This window comes from Salvelinus fontinalis, chromosome 3 (genome assembly GCF_029448725.1).
Source record: "Salvelinus fontinalis isolate EN_2023a chromosome 3, ASM2944872v1, whole genome shotgun sequence".
In the NCBI taxonomy this organism is placed as follows: Eukaryota; Metazoa; Chordata; class Actinopteri; order Salmoniformes; family Salmonidae; genus Salvelinus; species Salvelinus fontinalis.
This window is the reverse complement of record NC_074667.1, coordinates 61,302,749-61,327,599: the sequence shown is the minus strand read 5'-3', so window position 1 is coordinate 61,327,599 and position 24,851 is coordinate 61,302,749. Positions and strand designations below refer to the sequence as shown.

General features: G+C 45.0%; 1 protein-coding gene across 5 annotated transcripts; it reads right to left on the bottom strand.

The window, feature by feature from the left end:
* Nucleotides 1-266: 266 nt before the first annotated feature.
* Nucleotides 267-24,460, bottom strand: LOC129851276 (transportin-2). Of its 5 annotated transcripts, none has more exons than XR_008758948.1 (25): nucleotides 24,174-24,459; nucleotides 23,382-23,481; nucleotides 23,109-23,184; nucleotides 22,854-23,003; nucleotides 22,428-22,534; nucleotides 22,156-22,289; nucleotides 21,845-21,926; nucleotides 21,122-21,244; nucleotides 20,592-20,710; nucleotides 20,344-20,404; nucleotides 19,988-20,159; nucleotides 19,562-19,714; nucleotides 19,231-19,456; nucleotides 18,860-19,031; nucleotides 17,855-18,049; nucleotides 16,800-16,958; nucleotides 9,806-9,893; nucleotides 9,562-9,660; nucleotides 8,577-8,672; nucleotides 7,775-7,850; nucleotides 7,563-7,662; nucleotides 4,870-4,944; nucleotides 4,421-4,553; nucleotides 2,909-3,933; nucleotides 267-2,799 (listed from the first exon to the last, which is right to left on the bottom strand). XR_008758948.1 is itself a non-coding variant. In XM_055917701.1 (24 exons), exons 2-23 carry the CDS (start codon nucleotides 23,478-23,480, stop codon nucleotides 4,446-4,448), a joined length of 2,670 nt encoding a protein of 889 aa, XP_055773676.1. In that variant the 5' UTR covers nucleotide 23,481; nucleotides 24,174-24,460; the 3' UTR covers nucleotides 267-3,933; nucleotides 4,425-4,445. The 5 variants fall into 5 exon arrangements, 2 of the variants coding, with proteins under 2 accessions (XP_055773676.1, XP_055773675.1); XR_008758949.1 differs by having other exon boundaries at nucleotides 267-3,195; nucleotides 3,266-3,933; XR_008758950.1 differs by having other exon boundaries at nucleotides 267-3,296; nucleotides 3,328-3,933.
* Between the last annotated feature and the right edge of the window lie 391 nt (nucleotides 24,461-24,851).

Sequence of the window (24,851 nt, the reverse complement as noted above, 5' to 3'; positions counted from 1 at the left end):
CCTTCCCTTCCTCCGCCTGCCTTCCCTTCCTCCGCCTGCCTTCCCTTCCTCCGCCTGCCTTCCCTTCCTCCGCCTGCCTTCCCTTCCTCCCTCTGCCTTCCCTTCCTCCGCCTGCCTTCCCTTCCTCCCTCTGCCTTCCCTTCCTCCCTCTGCCTTCCCTTCCTCCCTCTGCCTTCCCTTCCTCCCTCTGCCTTCCTCTCTTCCATCCGTTCCTCAATAAGCCTTAAGTTCTATAAGTTCCTAAGTTAGAGCCCTCATTTACTAAAGACACTTGATGATTGCATTTATTAATTAACCAATTAAGTCATCACAATATCATAACGAGTCCAAACGATCTACTGCAGAACATTGAAACCTGACAAAAAAAACATCTTGAAATCAATTTAAATGGATACAAAAACATGAAAATCTAAAATCTAAACTGATAGAAATAGAGATAGCAGAATGGGGGAGATGTAGATTGTCTTTGTTGAATGATACATTGATTAGTTTATCGCTTCTATGATCACAGTCCTGGTCAGTCAGTCATCTATACATCTATCTGTGCAAAATGTGTCCAAATTCACTAAAGTTGAGATATGGATATTAAAGGGGAAGTTCAGGATTTTACAACTTAATGTTAGATTGAATACTTTCAGGGTGAAGAACAATGGTTCAGGAGAAACTGAAATCCCTGGTTAAATTATTTCAAACAGCCACTAAACTTCAGCTAACTTTAAAAGCCAAAAGACTGAACGTCCCCTTTAATGACACTAAGGCTGGGATTCATTCAAATCCTTTATAGATCTGCCTCATGACATTTAAAGGTAATTTCCAATTGAGCTGACATAAGCAGCGTTTACCGTGAATGCGGTCTCCGTGAACGTGGGAACATTGCCTTTAATAAAAAGGTGCTTAGCCAAAAAAGGGGCGATCGGATTGAATCCTGGCCTCAAACTGCTGACAACCTCACAGCTGTCTATACTGTACATAAAGTTGGCTCGCGGGCACATTCTCAATAACAGTTTCTGTTCAAGTGCACCCTCTATCCAACTCTATGCCGGTGTCCAAAATGGCACTATTCCCTTTAAAAGTCACTACTTTTGACCAGAGCCCTATGAGGAATATATATAGGGAACATAGTGGCATCTGGGACGTAAGCTGTTGGTATTCTGTGTTTGCCATCTGTCTGTATGAGTCCTGGCTCCGCTGTCCTGCTGGAGGGATATTGTGCTCTTATCTTGGAACAAAGTGAAGAATAGTAAAAGGATAACATCACTATTCTCACACAGACACACACACACACAGTAGGCTAGTTCCAGCTACAACCTCCTTTCCCTAGGAAATACAAACATGTGCCCACACACAGTCAGCACACAGTCAGTCGTAAAAGTGCGGATTACTCGCAGTTTCACTTTTTATTTGCCATTAGTTTTCCTACTTTTTATTTGCCATTAGTTTTCCTACTTTTTATTTGCCATTAGTTTTCCTACTTTTTATTTGCCATTAGTTTTCCTACTTTTTATTTGCCATTAGTTTTCCTACTTTTGCTTTGCCAGCAAGAAAGAGACACTTTACACTGAACAACAAGAAAGAGACACTTTACACTGAACAACAAGAGACACTTTACACTGAACAATAGAACACGGACGTTAGAATTCAGATGTCCTTTATGAGGGAAGGTTAAAAACATCCTTAATACAAAAATAAAAAATAAAAAGTGCAAAACCACAAAACTAAAAATAAACAATGTTTTGTTTGTGTTCATTTAAGCTCACCATGGAAACAAAAAAAATAGTAGCAGCAAATTAAAAAAAGAAACAAAAAGCAACAAAAGATGGACCTCTTGTAACACGTTATCAGGATAAACAATTATGGGTTTAATCTCTTTCCTCAAGATATCACTATGGCAACACACACACACAGTTGGTCACAGTTTACAGGTGGAGGACAATGGGGTGGGAGGAGTCAAGTGTTAAATCGTTACCTTATTAAAACAATCAACAGTGTCATGTACGGTAAACAATAGGTAAACAAACTCAGACACGACACACAAACAGGTACAACTAGAGACGTGATCTTGAGGCTGTAATCTGTAGTTTCCTAACCTTACGTAAGAATAACAGGTATTATTTAAACCCTATTTCTCTCCCTCTTATAATGGTGACTCGTATGAACCAAGAGGTTAGTTATCCCCTGTCTATCTAGAAGAGAACATGAGAATTCTCTCACGATAGTAATATGAAGAAAGCATTCCTTAGGGAAAAGGACAGAAACAAAGCATGCTTGTTGGAGGAGATCAGCAGGGAACCAGTGATCTAGTAATAACAGGATGAATTTTCATTCATATAGAATATCCTTTACCCCGGAAAAAAGAGACATCTCCCAGAAATCAACAGAGGCTAGACACCTACCTGTCTGCCCCCAACACGCTGTCTGTCCCCAACACGCCGTCTGTCCCTCACTGACTGTTAATCCCTTACTGGTAGTGTCTGAGTATGTCTGACTAGTGTAACAGCGCCATCTACACAAAGCTCTAGGTATTGCAAGTGTGTGTGTCTTACTGTGGGAGTGCCTGTCTCTGTCTATGGCTCTCTGTGTGGTGTATTTTTTCTACAATCTGATTTTAAAAATCTGTTAAGTCTCTCTTTCCCTCTACTGTAGTCTAGCTGGCCCCTACCCACCCCTCTCTACTGCAGTCTAGCTGGCCCCTACCCACCCCTCTCTACTGTAGTCTAGCTGGCCCCTACCCACCCCTCTCTACTGTAGTCTAGCTGGCCCCTACCCACCCCTCTCTACTGTAGTCTAGCTGGCCCCTACCTACCTCTCTCTACTGCAGTCTAGCCGGCTCCTACCTACCTCTCTCTACTGCAGTCTAGCTGGCTCCTACCTACCTCTCTCTACTGCAGTCTAGCTGGCTCCTACCTACCTCTCTCTACTGCAGTCTAGCTGGACCCTGCCTCTCTCTACTGTAGTCTAGCTGGCCCCTACCTCTCTCTACTGCAGTCTAGCTGGCCTCTACCTCGCTCTACTGTAGTCTAGCTGGCCCCTAACTACCTCTCTCTACTGCAGTCTAGCTGGCCCCTACCTCTCTCTAATGTAGTCTAGCTGGCCCCTACCTCTCTCTACTGTAGTCTAGCTGGCCCCTAACTACCTCTCTCTACTGCAGTCTAGCTGGCCCCTACCTCTCTCTACTGTAGTCTAGCTGGCCCCTACCTCTCTCTACTGTAGTCTAGCTGGGCCCTAACTACCTCTCTCTACTGCAGTCTAGCTGGCCCCTAACTACCTCTCTCTACTGCAGTCTAGCTGGCCCCTACCTCTCTCTACTGTAGTCTAGCTGGCCCCTACCTACCTCTCTCTACTGCAGTCTAGCTGGCCCCTACCTCTCTCTACTGCAGTCTAGCTGGCCCCTACATATCTCTCTCTCTCTCTCTTTCCCTCACTCTCCATTCTCTATCTGTCCCTACCTGTTTCTGTGTTGGAACCTGTTCCTTCTGAATGTAGGTACCCCCCTCTATCTGTCCCTACCTGTTTCTGTGTTGGAACCTTTTCCTTCTGAATGTAGGTACCCCCCTCTATCTGTCCCTACCTGTTTCTGTGTTGGAACCTGTTCCTTCTGAATGTAGGTACCCCCCTCTATCTGTCCCTACCCGTTTCTGTGTTGGAACCTTTTCCTTCTGAATGTAGGTACCCCCCTCTATCTGTCCCTACCTTAGTTGGTTTCTCTGTGTTGGTTGGGTCCCCTTAATCTCTCATCTAGAGGTGTCCCCCTGTCCCTCCCCAAGTCCCGCCCACCCTCCCGCTATGGAGAAATACATAGGGCGTGAGGGCCGTCCGTCAAGGGGAGCGGCCAATGGCGTGATGGGTCCCTCTCCCCCTCCCCCCAGATCAGTTCAGGGCATTAACACAGATGGATGAGTTCCTTTTCACCTTCCTCCTCTACTACTGGCTCACCTGGAGAGGGAGGGAGAGAGGGAAGGAGGGGAGAGAGAGGGAAGGAGGGAGAGAGGGAGAAAGAGAGGGAAGGAGGGAGAAAGAGAGGGAAGGAGGGAGAAAGAGAGGGAAGGAGGGAGAAAGAGAGGGAAGGAGGGAGAAAGAGAGGGAAGGAGGGGGAAAGAGAGGGAAGGAGGGGAAGGAGGGAAGGAGGGGAAGAGGGAAGGAGGGGAAGAGGGAAGGAGGGGAAGAGGGAAGGAGGGGAAGAGGGAAGGAGGGGAAGAGGGAAGGAGGGGAAGAGGGAAGGAGGGGAAGAGGGAAGGAGGGGAAGAGGGAAGGAGGGGAAGAGGGAAGGAGGGGAAGAGGGAAGGAGGGGGAAAGGGAAGGAGGGGGAAAGGGAAGGAGGGGGAGAGAGATTTCTGGATGAGGATCACAACCAGGGAGTGCCATCTAAAAGAAGTGTGACAGAAATAACATTGGAATGGTCATATTTAGAGTGAGTGTGTACCTGCCGTTAGGTTAGGGGGGGGTTTCTACACGCCGTAGCAGGCAGACAGTCTCTCCTTCAGCTGGGGGGGAAACTGTTCTGAGAACTGCTGCCAGTTCTCCTCTCCTACCTGGTCCTTAAAACCATGGAGGATCTGGGGGGGGGGGGCAAGAAAGAGGAGAGAGAGAAAGGGGAAGACAGAGGAGAAAATACCTTGATTACTCAACAAAGAAATGACAACAGAAACAATATGTATGGAATAATTATCTGCTATTATGATTAACATCCCACTATCATACAGTCCCCACACACACACACACAGAGATATTAGTAAGGATCTGGGCCAAGCAAAGCTTTTCCCAGGACACGTCCTAAATGGCAGCCTCTTCCCTTCCATAGTACACGACAGTAGTGCAGATGAAGGGAACAAGGTGCCACTTGGGACAGAGAAAGTTGGGTCCTCCACACACCTTGTAGAACATGTCTCTCAGGTCCTCCTTAGGGCTGACCCAGGACGCCACGGCATCACAGAAGAAGATGAAGTCCTGCAGAGAGACACATTCTGTGATGTTACTTCACCCTACAGAAGGACTGTGTAAACAGTTTACTGTAGTAAACTATAGCCTAAATCCTATGTAGGACGTACATTTCCTTAGAGAACTGCCCCGTGCTTCTCCTCCCATATTAACAGGCTATAACCTCCTCTAGCTGACACCACACACACATCTGATCTCACAGGTAAGACACTGAACTGGAAGCAGCGAGAACAGGTGGGTCGTCATAGAAAATGAGAATTTGTTCTTATCCGACTTGCCAGGTTAAATAAAGGTTAAATAAAAACAAAATGATGACAGCAACACGTGCTACGTTCTGCGTAGTCCTGTAGGATATAACCTAGTTCTGCCTAGTCCTATAGGATATAGCCTAGTTCTGCCTAGTCCTATAGGATATAGCCTAGTTCTGCATAGTCCTATAGGATATAGCCTAGTTCTGCCTAGTCCTGTAGGATATAGCCTAGTTCTGCCTAGTCCTATAGGATATAGCCTAGTCCTATAGGATATAGCCTAGTTCTGCCTAGTCCTATAGGATATAGCCTAGTCCTGCCTAGTCCTGTAGGATATAGCCTAGTTCTGCCTAGTTCTATAGGATATAGCCTAGTTCTGCCTAGTCCTGTAGGATATAGCCTAGTTCTGCCTAGTCCTGTAGGATATAGCCTAGTCCTATAGGATATAGCCTAGTTCTGCCTAGTCCTGTAGGATATAGCCTAGTTCTGCCTAGTCCTATAGGATATAGCCTAGTCCTATAGGATATAGCCTAGTTCTGCCTAGTCCTATAGGATATAGCCTAGTCCTGCCTAGTCCTGTAGGATATAGCCTAGTTCTGCCTAGTTCTATAGGATATAGCCTAGTTCTGCCTAGTCCTGTAGGATATAGCCTAGTTCTGCCTAGTCCTATAGGATATAGCCTAGTTCTGCCTAGTCCTATAGGATATAGCCTAGTCCTATAGGATATAGCCTAGTTCTGCCTAGTCCTATAGGATATAGCCTAGTTCTGCCTAGTCCTGTAGGATATAGCCTAGTTCTGCCTAGTCCTATAGGATATAGCCTAGTCCTATAGGATATAGCCTAGTTCTGCCTAGTCCTATAGGATATAGCCTAGTCCTGTAGGATATAGCCTAGTTCTGCCTAGTTCTATAGGATATAGCCTAGTTCTGCCTAGTCCTGTAGGATATAGCCTAGTTCTGCCTAGTCCTATAGGATATAGCCTAGTCCTATAGGATATAGCCTAGTTCTGCCTAGTCCTATAGGATATAGCCTAGTTCTGCCTAGTCCTGTAGGATATAGCCTAGTTCTGCCTAGTCCTATAGGATATAGCCTAGTTCTGCCTAGTCCTATAGGATATAGCCTAGTTCTGCCTAGTCCTATAGGATATAGCCTAGTTCTGCCTAGTCCTGTAGGATATAGCCTAGTTCTGCCTAGTCCTGTAGGATATAGCCTAGTTCTGCCTAGTTCTATAGGATATAGCCTAGTTCTGCCTAGTCCTATAGGATATAACCTAGTTCTGCCTAGTCCTATAGGATATAGCCTAGTTCTGCCTAGTCCTATAGGATATAGCCTAGTTCTGCCTAGTCCTATAGGATATAGCCTAGTTCTGCCTAGTCCTATAGGATATAGCCTAGTTCTGCCTAGTCCTATAGGATATAGCCTAGTTCTGCCTAGTCCTATAGGATATAGCCTAGTTCTGCCTAGTCCTATAGGATATAGCCTAGTTCTGCCTAGTCCTATAGGATATAGCCTAGTTCTGCCTAGTCCTATAGGATATAGCCTAGTTCTGCCTAGTCCTATAGGATATAGCCTAGTTCTGCCTAGTCCTATAGGATATAGCCTAGTTCTGCCTAGTCCTATAGGATATAGCCTAGTTCTGCCTAGTCCTATAGGATATAGCCTAGTTCTGCCTAGTCCTATAGGATATAGCCTAGTTCTGCCTAGTCCTATAGGATATAGCCTAGTTCTGCCTAGTCCTATAGGATATAGCCTAGTTCTGCCTAGTCCTATAGGATATAGCCTAGTTCTGCCTAGTCCTATAGGATATAGCCTAGTCCTGCCTAGTCCTGTAGGATATAGCCTAGTCCTATAGGATATAGCCTAGTTCTGCCTAGTCCTATAGGATATAGCCTAGTTCTGCCTAGTCCTATAGGATATAGCCTAGTTCTGCCTAGTCCTTATAGCCCACTCCCCCAGGGTTTAGACCAATCATCATCTATCTCCCTTCCTCTTACCTGGACCACTCCCCCCAGGGTTTACACCAATCATCATGCAGGTCCCTCCCTCTTACCTGGACCACTCCCCCCAGGGTTTACACCAATCATGCAGGTCCCTCCCTCTTACCTGGACCACTCCCCCCAGGGTTTACACCAATCATCATGCAGGTCCCTCCCTCTTACCTGGACCACTCCCCCAGGGTTTACACCAATCATCATGCAGGTCCCTCCCTTTTACCTGGACCACTCCCCCAGGGTTTACACCAATCATCATGCAGGTCCCTCCCTCTTACCTGGACCACTCCCCCAGGGTTTACACCAATCATCATGCAGGTCCCTCCCTCTTATCTGGACCACTCCCCCAGGGTTTACACCAATCATCATGCAGGTCCCTCCCTCTTACCTGGACCACTCCCCCAGGGTTTACACCAATCATCATGCAGATCCCTCTGAAGGCGGAGTCTTTCTCTTCGTTGTCACGGATGTTCCGTAGGGACGTACACCTGTCACACACACACACACACCACCGCGTCACATACCAGGCAATCTAAACATGTTGATAATTATCAGTGACGTGAAGGACTAGACGTCTCGTCAAATGTGTGACAGACTCACCACGGTCTGATGAACTGCTGGAGCATCGGAGCCACCTCCTGAGGACACACGTAGCCCAGGCGACCAATCGTAATGGCTGGGAAAAAATGGGAGGAGCCTCACTCATGTGTACAAACACCCAGCAGGTACAGTTGGGCCTAGTTGGGCCTGTACGCTGATGTACAAATCACTTTTTATCATAAATAACTGCTCATTATTATTTGTAGATGAGTCAGTCACAGTTTACCCAAAATGCATCAGCTACAATGTCAAACAAACCCAATGATTGCGTGTGTGTTCAGTATCTGTCAGTATCTGTTCAGTATCTGCGCGTGTGTTCAGTATCTGAGCGTGTGTACCGGTGTTCAGTATCTGAGCGTGTGTACCGGTGTTCAGTATCTGAGCGTGTGTACCGGTGTTCAGTATCTGAGCGTGTGTACCGGTGTTCAGTGTGTGTGTGTGTACCGGTGTTCAGTGTGTGTGTGTGTACCGGTGTTCAGTGTGTACCGGTGTTCAGTGTGTACCGGTGTTCAGTGTGTACCGGTGTTCAGTGTGTACCGGTGTTCAGTGTGTACCGGTGTTCAGTGTGTACCGGTGTTCAGTGTGTACCGGTGTTCAGTGTGTACCGGTGTTCAGTGTGTACCGGTGTTCAGTGTGTACCGGTGTTCAGTGTGTACCGGTGTTCAGTGTGTACCGGTGTTCAGTGTGTACCGGTGTTCAGTGTGTACCGGTGTTCAGTGTGTACCGGTGTTCAGTGTGTACCGGTGTTCAGTATGTGTGTGTACGTGTGTTCAGTATGTGTGTGTTCAGTATGTGTGTGTACCGGTGTTCTCCAGCAGGGTCTTGGGTGTGTTGGGTCTGTTGATGATCTCTACCAGCTGGTTCAGGACCAGAGACACATAGGGCTGCATCTCTACACCTACAGACAGATGGAGACAGAGACAGATGGGGGGGGGGGGGGCAGAGATGGAGACATAGTTTGAGACAGATGGGGGGGGGCAGAGATGGAGACATAGTTTGAGACAGATGGGGGGGGGGGGCAGAGATGGAGACATAGATGGAGACAGAGATGGAGACAGAGATGGAGACAGAGATGGAGACAGAGATGGAGACAGAGATGGAGACAGAGATGGAGACAGAGACAGATGGGGGGGACGGACAGAGATGGAGACATAGATGGAGACAGATGGGGGGGGGGGGGGGGGGCAGAGATGGAGACATAGATGGAGACAGATGGGGGGGGGCAGAGATGGAGACATAGATGGAGACAGATGGGGGGGGGGGGCAGAGATGGAGACATAGATGGAGACATAGATGGAGACAGATGGGGGGGGGGGGGGGAGATGGAGACATAGATGGAGACAGATGGGGGGGGGGGCAGAGATGGAGACAGATGGGGGGGGGGGGCAGAGATGGAGACATAGATGGAGACAGAGACAGATGGGGGGGGGGGGGGGGGCAGAGATGGAGACATAGATGGAGACAGATGGGGGGGGGGCAGAGATGGAGACATAGATGGAGACATAGATGGAGACATAGATGGAGACATAGATGGAGACAGATGGGGGGGGGAGATGGAGACATAGACGGAGACATAGATGGAGACAGATGGGGGGGGGGGGGGAGAACCAAAGCAGAGAAATATATCATTAAGATAACTCATGCTAGCAGCATAGAAACTGACAACTGATTTGTGTATTAAAGAACAACATTTCTTTTTAAACAGATGATTATTCTAAGTAATTATAAATCACCTCTCACATGTACATATTATCTGTGTGTACAAACCTACACGCAGAAAGACTCACCCATCTGCATGCATATCTCTCCAATGGCCCAGGTAGCGTTGTTACACACAGAGATGAACTCTGGGTTCAGGTTGGTCCCTAGGATAGGCATGAACTCAGCTGGGGACACACACAGAGACACATTGAGAGAAAGCCAAGGGGAAGAGAAAGGGAGGACGGTAGATAACATAAGGAGTATGATAGACTGGTAGTTACACAGTTAGTAGGAGAAGAGGAGAGATGAAGAGATCGTATAGGTGGTTACCGATGCAGGGTTTAACATGAGGGAAGCAGGCCTTGGTCAGATCACCCAGCAGGGCAAAGGAGCTCTGCCTCACCTCTGGCATGGTGTCCTGGAGATACAACATGTGTGTGTTAACTACATGGTCTATATAGAGATATAACATGTTAACTACATGGTCTATATAGAGATATAACATGTTAACTACATGGTCTATATAGAGATATAACATGTTAACTACATGGTCTATATAGAGATATAACATGTTAACTACATGGTCTATATAGAGATACAACATGTTAACTACATGGTCTATATAGAGATATAACATGTTACCTACATGGTCTAAATAGAGATATAACATGTGTGTGTTAACTACATGGTCTATATAGAGATACAACATGTGTGTGTTAACTACATGGTCTATATAGAGATATAACATGTTAACTACATGGTCTATATAGAGATACATCATGTTAACTACATGGTCTATATAGAGATACAACATGTGTGTGTTAACTACATGGTCTATATAGAGATACAACATGTTAACTACATGGTCTAAATAGAGATATAACATGTGTGTGTTAACTACATGGTCTAAATAGAGATACAACATGTTAACTACATGGTCTATATAGAGATATAACATGTTAACTACATGGTCTATATAGAGATACAATATGTGTGTGTTAACTACATGGTCTAAATAGAGATACAACATGTTAACTACATGGTCTATATAGAGATACAACATGTTAACTACATGGTCTATATAGAGATATAACATGTGTGTGTTAACTACATGGTCTATATAGAGATACATCATGTTAACTACATGGTCTATATAGAGATACAACATGTTAACTACATGGTCTATATAGAGATATAACATGTTAACTACATGGTCTATATAGAGATACAACATGTTAACTACATGGTCTATATAGAGATATAACATGTTAACTACATGGTCTATATAGAGATACAACATGTTAACTACACTACATGGTCTATATAGAGATATAACATGTGTGTGTTAACTACATGGTCTATATAGAGATACAACATGTTAACTACATGGTCTATATAGAGATACAACATGTTAACTACATGGTCTATATAGAGATACAACATGTGTGTGTTAACTACATGGTCTATATAGAGATACAACATGTGTGTGTTAACTACATGGTCTATATAGAGATATAACATGTGTGTGTTAACTACATGGTCTATATAGAGATACAACATGTGTGTGTTAACTACATGGTCTATATAGAGATACAACATGTTAACTACATGGTCTAAATAGAGATATAACATGTGTGTGTTAACTACATGGTCTATATAGAGATATAACATGTTAACTACATGGTCTATATAGAGATATAACATGTTAACTACATGGTCTATATAGAGATATAACATGTTAACTACATGGTCTATATAGAGATATAACATGTTAACTACATGGTCTATATAGAGATATAACATGTTAACTACATGGTCTATATAGAGATACAACATGTGTGTGTTAACTACATGGTCTATATAGAGATATAACATGTTAACTACAGGGTCTATATAGAGATACAACATGTGTGTGTTAACTACATGGTCTATATAGAGATACAACATGTGTGTGTTAACTACATGGTCTATATAGAGATATAACATGTTAACTACATGGTCTATATAGAGATACAACATGTGTGTGTTAACTACATGGTCTATATAGAGATACAACATGTGTGTGTTAACTACATGGTCTATATAGAGATATAACATGTTAACTACATGGTCTATATAGAGATACAACATGTTAACTACATGGTCTAAATAGAGATACATCATGTTAACTACACTACATGGTCTATATAGAGATACAACATGTTAACTACACTACATGGTCTATATAGAAATATAACATGTGTGTGTTAACTACATGGTCTATATAGAGATATAACATGTTAACTACACTACATGGTCTATATCGAGCTATAACATGTTAACTACATGGTCTATATAGAGATAAACCATGTTAACTACATGGTCTATATAGAGATATAACATGTTAACTACATGGTCTATATAGAGATACATCATGTTAACTACACCACATGGTCTATATAGAGATATAACATGTTATATCTCTATATAGACCATGTGGTGTAGTTAACATGATGTATCTCTATATAGACCATGTGGTGTAGTTAACATGTTGTATCTCTATATAGACCCTGTAGTTAACATGATGTATCTCTATATAGACCATGTAGTTAACATGATGTATCTCTATATAGACCATGTAGTTAACATGTTGTATCTCTATATAGACCATGTAGTTAACATGGTTTATCTCTATATAGACCATGTAGTTAACATGTTATAGCTCGATATAGACCATGTAGTGTAGTTAACATGTTATATCTCTATATAGACCATGTAGTTAACACACACATGTTGTATCTCTATATAGACCCTGTAGTTAACATGTTGTATCTCTATATAGACCATGTAGTTAACATGTTGTATCTCTATATAGACCATGTAGTTAACATGTTATATCTCTATATAGACCATGTAGTTAACACACACATGTTGTATCTCTATATAGACCATGTAGTTAACACACACATGTTATATTTCTATATAGACCATGTAGTGTAGTTAACATGTTGTATCTCTATATAGACCATGTAGTGTAGTTAACATGATGTATCTCTATATAGACCATGTAGTTAACATGTTGTATCTCTATATAGACCCTGTAGTTAACATGTTATATCTCTATATAGACCATGTAGTTAACATGTGTGTGTTAACTACATGGTCTATATAGAGATATAACATGTGTGTGTTAACTACATGGTCTATATAGAGATACATCATGTTAACTACATGGTCTATATAGAGATATAACATGTGTGTGTTAACTACATGGTCTATATAGAGATATAACATGTTAACTACATGGTCTATATAGAGATATAACATGTGTGTGTTAACTACATGGTCTATATAGAGATATAACATGTGTGTGTTAACTACATGGTCTATATAGAGATACAACATGTTAACTACATGGTCTATATAGAGATACAACATGTTAACTACACTACATGGTCTATATAGAGATATAACATGTGTGTGTTAACTACATGGTCTATATAGAGATACAACATGTTAACTACATGGTCTATATAGAGATACAACATGTTAACTACATGGTCTATATAGAGATACAACATGTTAACTACATGGTCTATATAGAGATATAACATGTTAACTACATGGTCTATATAGAGATATAACATGTTAACTACACCACATGGTCTATATAGAGATATAACATGTTAACTACATGGTCTATATAGAGATACAACATGTTAACTACACCACATGGTCTATATAGAGATATAACATGTTAACTACATGGTCTATATAGAGATACAACATGTTAACTACATGGTCTATATAGAGATACAACATGTTAACTACACTACATGGTCTATATAGAGATATAACATGTGTGTGTTAACTACATGGTCTATATAGAGATACAACATGTGTGTGTTAACTACATGGTCTATATAGAGATACAACATGTTAACTACACTACATGGTCTATATAGAGATATAACATGTGTGTGTTAACTACATGGTCTATATAGAGATATAACATGTTAACTACATGGTCTATATAGAGATACATCATGTTAACTACACCACATGGTCTATATAGAGATATAACATGTTAACTACATGGTCTATATAGAGATATAACATGTGTGTGTTAACTACATGGTCTATATAGAGATATAACATATGTGTGTGTTAACTACATGGTCTATATAGAGATACAACATGTTAACTACACTACATGGTCTATATAGAGATATAACATGTTAACTACATGGTCTATATAGAGATACAACATGTTAACTACATGGTCTATATAGAGATACAACATGTTAACTACATGGTCTATATAGAGATACATGTTAACTACATGGTCTATATAGAGATATAACATGTTAACTACATGGTCTATATAGAGATATAACATGTGTGTGTTAACTACATGGTCTATATAGAGATACAACATGTTAACTACACCACATGGTCTATATAGAGATATAACATGTTAACTACATGGTCTATATAGAGATATAACATGTTAACTACATGGTCTATATAGAGATACAACATGTTAACTACATGGTCTATATAGAGATACAACATGTTAACTACATGGTCTATATAGAGATACATCATGTTAACTACATGGTCTATATAGAGATATAACATGTGTGTGTTAACTACATGGTCTATATAGAGATATAACATGTGTGTGTTAACTACATGGTCTATATAGAGATACAACATGTTAACTACATGGTCTATATAGAGATATAACATATGTGTGTGTTAACTACATGGTCTATATAGAGATACAACATGTTAACTACATGGTCTATATAGAGATATAACATGTGTGTGTTAACTACATGGTCTATATAGAGATACATCATGTTAACTACATGGTCTATATAGAGATACAACATGTTAACTACATGGTCTATATAGAGATATAACATATGTGTGTGTTAACTACATGGTCTATATAGAGATACAACATGTTAACTACACTACATGGTCTATATAGAGATACAACATGTGTGTGTTAACTACATTACATGGTCTATATAGAGATACAACATGTTAACTACATGGTCTATATAGAGATATAACATGTGTGTGTTAACTACATGGTCTATATAGAGATATAACATGTTAACTACATGGTCTATATAGAGATACAACATGTTAACTACATGGTCTATATAGAGATATAACATGTGTGTGTTAACTACATGGTCTATATAGAGATACAACATGTGTGTGTTAACTACATGGTCTATATAGAGATACAACATGTGTGTGTTAACTACATGGTCTATATAGAGATACAACATGTTAACTACATGGTCTATATAGAGATATAACATGTGTGTGTTAACTACATGGTCTATATAGAGATACAACATGTGTGTGTTAACTACATGGTCTATATAGAGATACATATAGATATACATCATGTAGAGATATAGAGATACATCATGTTAACTACACCACATGGTCTATATAGAGATATAACATGTGTGTGTTAACTACATGGTCTATATAGAGATACAACATGTTAACTACATGGTCTATATAGAGATACAACATGTTAACTACACTACATGGTCTATATAGAGATATAACATGTGTGTGTTAACTACATGGTCTATATAGAGATACAACATGTGTGTGTTAACTACATGGTCTATATAGAGATACAACATGTTAACTACAAGATACAACATGTTAACTACAAGAACCAATTAAAACCAGCTGTGTAGTAATGAGGGCAGTAGGCTACAGGCCCAGTACATTATCACTGCATACTGGCTGTGGTTGAGTCACCCTGTAGTTCTACTCAGACCATTTCAGAAGGATATGATCCACTCGTAATAAACATCATCCACATCATAATAAACATTGTATTACTTGTGAGGCACAGCTGAGTGACCTTAAACTGAAATGATGTGTTCTTTATTCTACTGGACTGACTGGCCTGTATTTGGTCACTGACCCTCCCTCAGCCTGCCCCCTCCACTAAGACTGACCGTCCCTCAGCCTGCCCCCTCCACTAAGACTGACCGTCCCTCAGCCTGCCCCCTCCACTAAGACTGACCCTCCCTCAGCCTGCCCCCCTCCACTAAGACTGACCCTCCCTCAGCCTGCCCCCTCCACTAAGACTGACCCTCCCTCAGCCTGCCCCCCTCCACTAAGACTGACCCTCCCTCAGCCTGCCCCCCTCCACTAAGACTGACCCTCCCTCAGCCTGCCCCCTCCACTAAGACTGACCCTCCCTCAGCCTGCCCCCCTCCACTAAGACTGACCCTCCCTCAGCCTGCCCCCTCCACTAAGACTGACCCTCCCTCAGCCTGCCCCCCTCCACTAAGACTGACCCTCCCTCAGCCTGCCCCCTCCACTAAGACTGACCGTCCCTCAGCCTGCCCCCTCCACTAAGACTGACCGTCCCTCAGCCTGCCCCCTCCACTAAGACTGACCGTCCCTCAGCCTGCCCCCTCCACTAAGACTGACCCTCCCTCAGCCTGCCCCCTCCACTAAGACTGACCCTCCCTCAGCCTGCCCCCCTCCACTAAGACTGACCCTCCCTCAGCCTGCCCCCCTCCACTAAGACAGACCCTCCCTCAGCCTGCCCCCCTCCACTAAGACAGACCCTCCCTCAGCCTGCCCCCCTCCACTAAGACTGACCCTCCCTCAGCCTGCCCCCCTCCACTAAGACTGACCCTCCCTCAGCCTGCCCCCTCCACTAAGACAGACCCTCCCTCAGCCTGCCCCCTCCACTAAGACTGACCGTCCCTCAGCCTGCCCCTTCCACTAAGACTGACAGCTCCGCCCCCTCCACTAAGACTGACAGCTCCGCCCCCTCCACTAAGACTGACAGCTCCGCCCCCTCCACTAAGACTGACAGCTCCGCCCCCTCCACTAAGACTGACAGCTCCGCCCCCTCCACTAAGACTGACAGCTCCGCCCCCTCCACTAAGACTGACAGCTCCGCCCCCTCCACTAAGACTGACAGCTCCGCCCCCTCCACTAAGACTGACAGCTCCGCCCCCTCCACTAAGACTGACAGCTCCGCCCCCTCCACTAAGACTGACAGCTCCGCCCCCTCCACTAAGACTGACAGCTCCGCCCCCTCCACTAAGACTGACAGCTCCGCCCCCTCCACTAAGACTGACAGCTCCGCCCCCTCCACTAAGACTGACAGCTCCGCCCCCTCCACTAAGACTGACAGCTCCGCCCCCTCCACCAAAAAGGGAGACACCTCCGCCCCCTCCACTAAGACTGACCCAAAATGGAGATTGACCGCTTGGTGACCACTGACCTAGACATTCACACAAAGGTAGAGTTAACACTGAAAACACACCCCCCGTACCTGCATGCACTGAAACAGTAGTGTCATGATGTTGCTCCGGGCCACCAGCTGATCAACGTGGACCCCCAGGCCCTCAGCCAGACCACTGAGGAGGTCCAGGGCCACGATCATAAAATCCTTATCAGGGGCCTCGTACTGGTCTGGCTGTTGGCTGTACATCTGGGGGGGAGGAGGAGAGAGAGAGTTAATACATCTGGGGGGGAGGAGAGGGGGAGAGAGAGAGTTAATACATCTGGGGGGGAGGAGAGGGGGAGAGAGAGAGTTAATACATCTGGGGGGGAGAGAGAGTGTTAAGATCAAAAACCACTCTATCTTTAAATCACTGATGATAACTGTGCGTCTTTGACACTATAGATACAAAAGTATGTGGACACCCCTTCACATTATTGGATTTGGACATGTCAGCCACACCCGCTGCTGACAGGTGCAGGCCTTACTGAAGAGCTCAGAGACTTTCAAAATGGCACCATCATAGGATGCTGCATAGTGATAACTGTAAAGTTTGGTGGAGGAAGAATAATGGTCTGGGGCTGTTTTTCATGGATCGGGCCCCTTAGTTCCAGTGGAGGGAAATCTCAATGCTACAGCATAAAATTACATTCTAGATGGTTCTGTGCTTCTAATTATGTGGCAACACGTTTGGGGAAGACCCTTTCTTGTTTCAGTATGACTATGTCTCTGTGCACAAAGCAAGGACCATACAGAAACGGTTTGTCAAGATCAGCGTAGAAGAACTTGACTGGTCTGCACAGAGCCCTGACCTCAACCCCATCGAACACATTTAGGATGAATTGAAACGCCAACTGCGAGCCAGGCCTAATCGTCCAATATCAGAGCCTGATCTCACTAATGCTCGTGGGTGAATGGAAGCAAGTCCCTACAGCAATGTTCCAACATCTAGTGGAAAGCCTTCCCAGAAGAGTGGAGGCTGTTATAGCAGCAAAGGGGGGACCAACCCCATATTAATACCCATGATTGTGGAATGAGATGTTCGACGAGTAGGTGTCCACATACTTTTGGTCATATATGTGTGTGTGTGTGCGCGCGCGTCTCACCATAGCCTGAGCCAGTGTTTTCTGCACCAGTGTAACACAGCGCTGGTAGACTGGTTCACAGTAGGGCAGGAAGCCACTCTGGAGGGCTGTAGCGACAGAGGACAGACACTCTAACAGAGGAAACAGGTCCTTATCTTCATCCTTCAGCTCATTCCACTTGGCTATGAGAGGAGGCATCAGCTTCTCTATGTACTCCTAGAGGAGAGGAGAGAGAGACGGGGAGGAAAAGAGGAGAGATGGTTAAAACTTCTAAAAAACAAAAACAGGAACAGTCATAGAAAAAATATAAACAAATGAGCCGAAAACTACCGTCCCCCGGACACCACCTACCGTCCCCCGGACACCACCTACCGTCCCCCGGACACCACCTACCGTCCCCCGGACACCACCTACCGTCCCCCGGACACCACCTACCGTCCCCCGGACACCAACTACCGTCCCCCGGACACCAACTACCGTCCCCCGGACACCAACTACCGTCCCCCGGACACCAACTACCGTCCCCCGGACACCAACTACCGTCCCCCGGACACCAACTACCGTCCCCCGGACACCAACTACCGTCCCCCGGACACCAACTACCGTCCCCCGAACACTAACTACCGTCCCCCGAACACTAACTACCGTCCCCCGAACACTAACTACCGTCCTCCAAACACTAACTACCGTCCTCCAAACACTAACTACCGTCCTCCGAACACTAACTACCGTCCTCCGAACACTAACTACCGTCCTCCGAACACTAACTACCGTCCTCCGAACACTAACTACCGTCCTCCAAACACTAACTACCGTCCTCCAAACACTAACTACCGTCCTCCGAACACTAACTACCGTCCTCCGAACACTAACTACCGTCCTCCGAACACTAACTACCGTCCTCCGAACACTAACTACTGTCCTCCGAACACTAACTACCGTCCTCCGAACACTAACTACCGTCCTCCGAAAGGGAAACTGAGGGTAACTAGAAGGGGTGTATATCTAGCCTAACTACATACTAACCGGTTGGTTGAGGTGGTGTCCTACAGAGTCGGCCAGCGTTCCTATAGCGTCGTACAGTATGAGCAGGTTCTTGTGTTGGTATTTTCCAAAGGCGAAGACCAGAGTATCCAGAATGAAGCTCAGATAGGGAACCAGCTCTGTACAGGCCTCCTCCTCTAGGGTAGCAAACGCACTGAGAGGGAGGGTGGAGAGAGGAGGGAGGGAGAAAGGGGAGGGGGCAGAGGGCGAAGGGGAGAGAGAGCAGGAAACATTTATTCATTGCCGTATCTCATCAAGACCTTGAATTTCAGTTCAACATCTTTATTCATTCAAAAACCTTCCCCCACCACTCTCTCCCCACACACCCCCACCTCTCCCTCCCTCCCCCACACCTGCAGGCGGCCTCCTGAACCCTCTTGTTCCCGTCCAGGATCCTCTTGAGGAGTTCAGTCATGAGGGGTTTGAGGTGGGAGTCAGGGGGCTGGCTGACCACCCAGTGGGCGTAGCGGGACAGAGTCCAGCAGGCGATGGAACGCACCAGGGCCTTCTTATCACAGAGACACTGGATGAGGTGAGGCATCAACTCTGGTAGGTAGGGAACCATGCCCTGCATACAACCTGAGGAGAGAGGAGGGGTGACTAACATGCTTTTACTTCCATTAAGAAAATAAAAAAGGATGGAGGTCAGGGGTTGGAGGTCACGGGATGGAGGTCACGGGTTACCCTCAGCGATAGCCCCCAGCACCAGTATTCCCGACTCCTTGACGACCCAGTCTGGGTGGAACAACAGGCCCTTCAGCAGGGGCAGCAGGTGGGGGAGGAGCTCATCACGAAACACGTTAGCTAACACGTCTAACGCTGCCGCCGAACACTTCCCTGTTAGAGAGAAAAACAGACAGAGAGACGAGAGAAAAACAGAGAAGAGAAACAGAAGAGAAAAAGAGGTTAAAACACTTCCTACACCGCTAGTTAAACAGTGACTGATTTAGACCAGGTGTGTGTCTTCATGGGTAATCAGTAACATCAACTGAGAACACTGGCTCTAAGTCTTCTCTCTTGGCGGGACAAACACTAAAAATTAGCTGCCAATCCCATTTCCCTGGCTCTGATTGGTCAGCTGAGCTGTCACGCAATCCCTCAACCACTCACGCAGGTTCCAGTCGGAGAGCGTGTCATCGTCGTCATCGTCATCGTCGTGATCCTCCCCCTCCTCCCCCTCTCCTCCCTCGTGTTGCAGGGTGACGGTGCGTGACTTGTGGAAGCGAGGCTTAATGTCCTGCTCACTGTCTGGTACGGTGTCATCCTCCTCCTCTACATCTCCCTGGGGGAGGGAGGGGGGAGGGGGGGGGGGGGGGGGGGGAAGATGGGGGGGAAGAGGGAGAGAGGAGGGGAAGATGGGGGGAAGAGGGAGAGAGGAGGGGAAGATGGGGGGGAATGTTAAGTCATTGTTCTTTCTAGTCGTGCATTGGGAATGGGACATAGACTGACTGTGTCTGTAAACTCACCTTTAGGAGGATGATGTCTATCTCAGAGTATTTCATCCCGTTCACCAGGATGGGGATGAGTCTGGAGACAGACAGGAGAGATGGTGACAACCAAACCACACTAGTCCTCTTTATCCAGCTACACCCCGACTAAACTCCCCTGGCCATCACTTCATCGGTGTGTCTGATGTGTATCCGTCTGTGCGCGTGTGTATTGGAGTGCGAGTGTGCCACTGCCTCCGCGTGCGTGCGGACAGGTTTGTACTTACTGGACCAGGTGCCCAGACAGGGCCTCCTTGCAGACGGGCTGTTCAGCCAGGGTGAGCCAGAACTCACAGGCCTCCAGACTAACATTCTCATCTGGGTCCTGGGTACGCTGGAGCATGTACTGGGGAGAGAGAGATTTCTTATAGAAACAGAAGGCAATATGGAAAAGAGGTATGGGGCCATAAGAAAAGGATAAAATAAGAGAGAGAGAGAAATAGCAGAACAGATTGAGTGTAGGACGTTAACAAAAACGCATGGAATTTGAGTGATGAATGAGTGTATGTGAAAGGTCAAAAGTGTACAGGGTCATGGGGTCAGGGGTCGTAGGTGGTACCTGTATGATGCTGTGCATGTGTGGTATGAGGTCATAGGTCTAGAGGTTAGAGTTCATAGGTGGTACCTGTATGATGCTGTGCATGTGTGGTATGAGGTCATTGGGTTAGAGGTTAGAGTTCGTAGGTGGTACCTGTATGATGCTGTGCATGTGTGGTATGAGGTCATTGGGTTAGAGGTTAGAGTTCATAGGTGGTACCTGTATGATGCTGTGCATGTGTGGTATGAGTCGGTCTATCCGGACCTCCAGCAGCATGACCAGAGCTCTACACACGTTCTTCCTCACCTCACAGTCCTCATCCCCCGCTAGAGCAAACAGACTCTGGAGAGAGAGAGAGGGTTCGTTATAATAAACATTTAGACTCTGGAGAGAGGGGGGGTTCTTTAATAATAAACATTTAGACTCTGGAGAGAGGGGAGGTGGTCTTTAATAATAAACATTTAGACTCTGGAGAGAGAGGGGGGGGGGGTTCTTTAATAATAAACATTTAGACTCTGGAGAGAGAGGGGGGGGGGGGGTTCTTTAATAATAAACATTTAGACTCTGGAGAGAGAGGGGGGGGGGGGGTTCTTTAATAATAAACATTTAGACTCTGGAGAGAGAGGGGGGGGGTTCTTTATAATAAACATTTAGACTCTGGAGAAAGGGGGGGGTTCTTTAATAATAAACATTTAGACTCTGGCGAGAGAGGGGGGGGGTTCTTTATAATAAACATTTAGACTCTGGAGAAAGGAGGGGGTGGGGTTCTTTATAATAAGCATTTTCAACTGTGACAGTACAGTTATTCAAGTCTGTCCGATGGATTCAACCCAGACAGACCACAGTCAAAAGTAGTGCACTATATAGGGACTTGGGCTCTGGTCTAATGTAGTGCACTATATAGGGACTAGGGTGCCATTTTAGTCACAACCCCCGTCTCACCTCGATGAAGGTGTCGATGTGATCCATCAGAGCCTGGGCTCTACTGCTGATGAACTGATTCACACACGCTATGGCATGAGACCTGGAGGAGGGAGGGAGAGGAAACTAAGTTGGTTGCATTCAATAGCTGCTTTAAGAAGAAATCAACTACTTGTCAGGGAGGGAGCATGGAGCGAGGGCTGAGAGAAAGAAAGAGCACAGACATGATCTGGGAGACAGACAGACAGAAACAGAGAGACAGACAGACAGAAACAGAGAGACAGACAGAGACAGAGACAGACAGACACAGACAGAGACTGAGACAGAGAGACCTGATCTTTGGGCTGCAGTGTTTAAAAAACTGTAGGAACTTGGGGATCATGATGTTCAGGGGTCTGTTGAGAGCATCACTGTCCAACAGCTCTGAAGAATCCTCACAGATCTTCTGCAGGGCTCCGAAAGAACCCTGCACACACACACAGAGAGAAAGTTAAACATAAGTCCTACATAAACAATCTAAAGATTAGATGGGAGTGTGTGTGTGTGTGTGTGTGTGTGTGTGTGTGTGTGTGTGTGTGTGTGTGTGTGTGTGTGTGTGTGTGACCTCGCAGGTATTGTAGTCTTCAGAGTTGAGCAGGTTACAGAGTTGAGGGAGGAGTTCAGGCCATGTCTGCAGCTCTCCTTTAGATGCTATGGTTGTTATCAAGATGCCTGAGAGACAGGAGGCAGAGGGTTACACACACACACTAACTAATCGGCACATACACATTTATACACAACATTATTTATTGTGGGTTTCTGTTCTACCTTGTAATTTTTAACATCCATTACTGCTTTGTTGGGTTTAGAGCTGCAAGAAGGACTTCACTGTATGTGACATTAAAACTTGAATACACACACACACACACTTCAGCTTGCTGATTAACGCATACTCCCACACAGACTGATACCAGTACCTGCAGAGGCTCAACCACCCACACATCCTGACTCACTTTACAGCACACACACACACACTCTCTCTCTCTCTTACCGATGGTTGCTCTGATGAGGGGCGAGGGATCTCCGATGTTGTTGAGACATTCCCTCTTGATGAAGTCAGCTACCAGAGGAGGAAAGTTCTGGTAGTGGGCCTTCACATTGTTCTTCAATATGAGACCACTTAGAGAACGGGTCGGCTCATCTACAGGGGGGTTGAAAGGAAAGAGGGAGAGAGAGGGAACGATTAGTAACCACTGACTAATGCTCGCAACCATTTTATATACATCCTACACACACACACACTTACCCTCTGATTTGAGGCTTGTAAGGACAAAGATGAGATAGTTGTTGAAGTCTGGGAACTGGTTGAGCTGTTCCAGTTTCTACACACTGTTAAGGAACACCCCTTCACTGACAAAACAATAAACATGGCAAATCACCAACAATCACACACACATTCATGACTCTCATCTTTCACTCACACCCCGAGGAGACACATTATGAAGTATGGAAAACAATCACACACACACAGCCTCTCTCTCTCGAACGCTGACACACTGCTGTGTGTTTGAGAGGATACTTCCTGCACAGCTCTCTGTGTGGCTGTGTCTGGAGACTGAGAGTCCTTCAGCAGCTGGAGCACCTGCTGCAAACCCTGTTCATCCGGCTGCCACTCCATCCTACACACACACACACACACAGAAAAGAGTGACTCGAATGTTTCTCTACATTTTCCTTACAGCCTCCACCGGCTACATAGTTTTTTGTTTCTACTAGTGTCGCTGTCACAAGCAGAATTGTCTCTCTAGGCCAACATCACATCAGAAGCAGAGTGAAGAATAGAACGCGTCAGTCAAGGGTCGGAATGCAAAGAACGCATTCTAAATCCCTAGCATCAGGACTAGCTACAAAACCAACCTGGAATCAAAACAAATATCACATCAACTGACGTTGACAAAGTAATTTAGCTACCTACCTAACGTTAACTAGTTAGTTAGTAGTAATCAGTCCCCATTATAAACTAAATACGTAACTAGCCAACGTTACCTAATCTAGCTTTGCCCCCGCAAGTATTCCGCATTGTATGCTAGCAATTTTGCTAGCTAATAAAGTAGGGAGTCCCTGGCCGGTTTGGGCAAGCAGGCCGATACGGCCTCGCATTTCGCCGCAAGTGACATTAGCTCGTTAGCTAGCTACATAAACATCTAACAAATGAACGAGTGTAGACATTGTTAGCTAGCCAAGTGTAAACGATAAAGACAACTCAATGACATATTATATGGCTAACGTTGGTTATTTGGCTAGTTAGCTTGTTAGTTAGGTAGCTAGCTAGTAGCTTCATGTTGAAAGTGCCGCCAAAGAAAGCCTTTACCTGGTCGCACTGATTTGTCAGATCCGTAATTGCTTTGTTAGCAGTAACTACCGGTACCGTGGCAATGAGCATTTACAGAATGGCAGATGCAATCCAGATGTATTTAGTAGCAAAGTGTTAAGATCTCTCACTTTGTTTTTAGAGCAAAGAGATAATCCCGAACCCCCTTTCGATAAGTAGCTCTGGCTATGTGTGAGAAATAGCTGTCATGTCAGATTCAAAAATCCACCAGCAGGTCCTTATTCGGCTTCCGTACATAGCTCAATGTTCCATACGCTTGATTAGTTTTGCCCAATCGCCCATCTGTTCACATCATACGTGATTACACTGCAAAATCAGTTAGGTCAATTTCATCGACAATCTTTCATCAAAGTCCAATTTCTATTTACATTTACCAGTGAGTGAATAGACAGTGTAAAATGAAATTTTATGGCATGGAATAAACGTCTACTTTTTAATGCCATGTGGGCCTAGCAGGTTAGAATCGTCTGTGGAGGTCATCATATATTAAACAGGTGTGCGTGACAGCCACCATCAAAGACGGGGAGGAGGAAGTTGGATACAACAAAACCCGTCCTCTAGTCCAGGGTTTCCCAAACTCGGTCCTGGGGCCCTTCCTGGGTGCTCGTTTTGTTTTTTACCTAAGGACTACACAGCTGATTTAAATAACCAACTCAT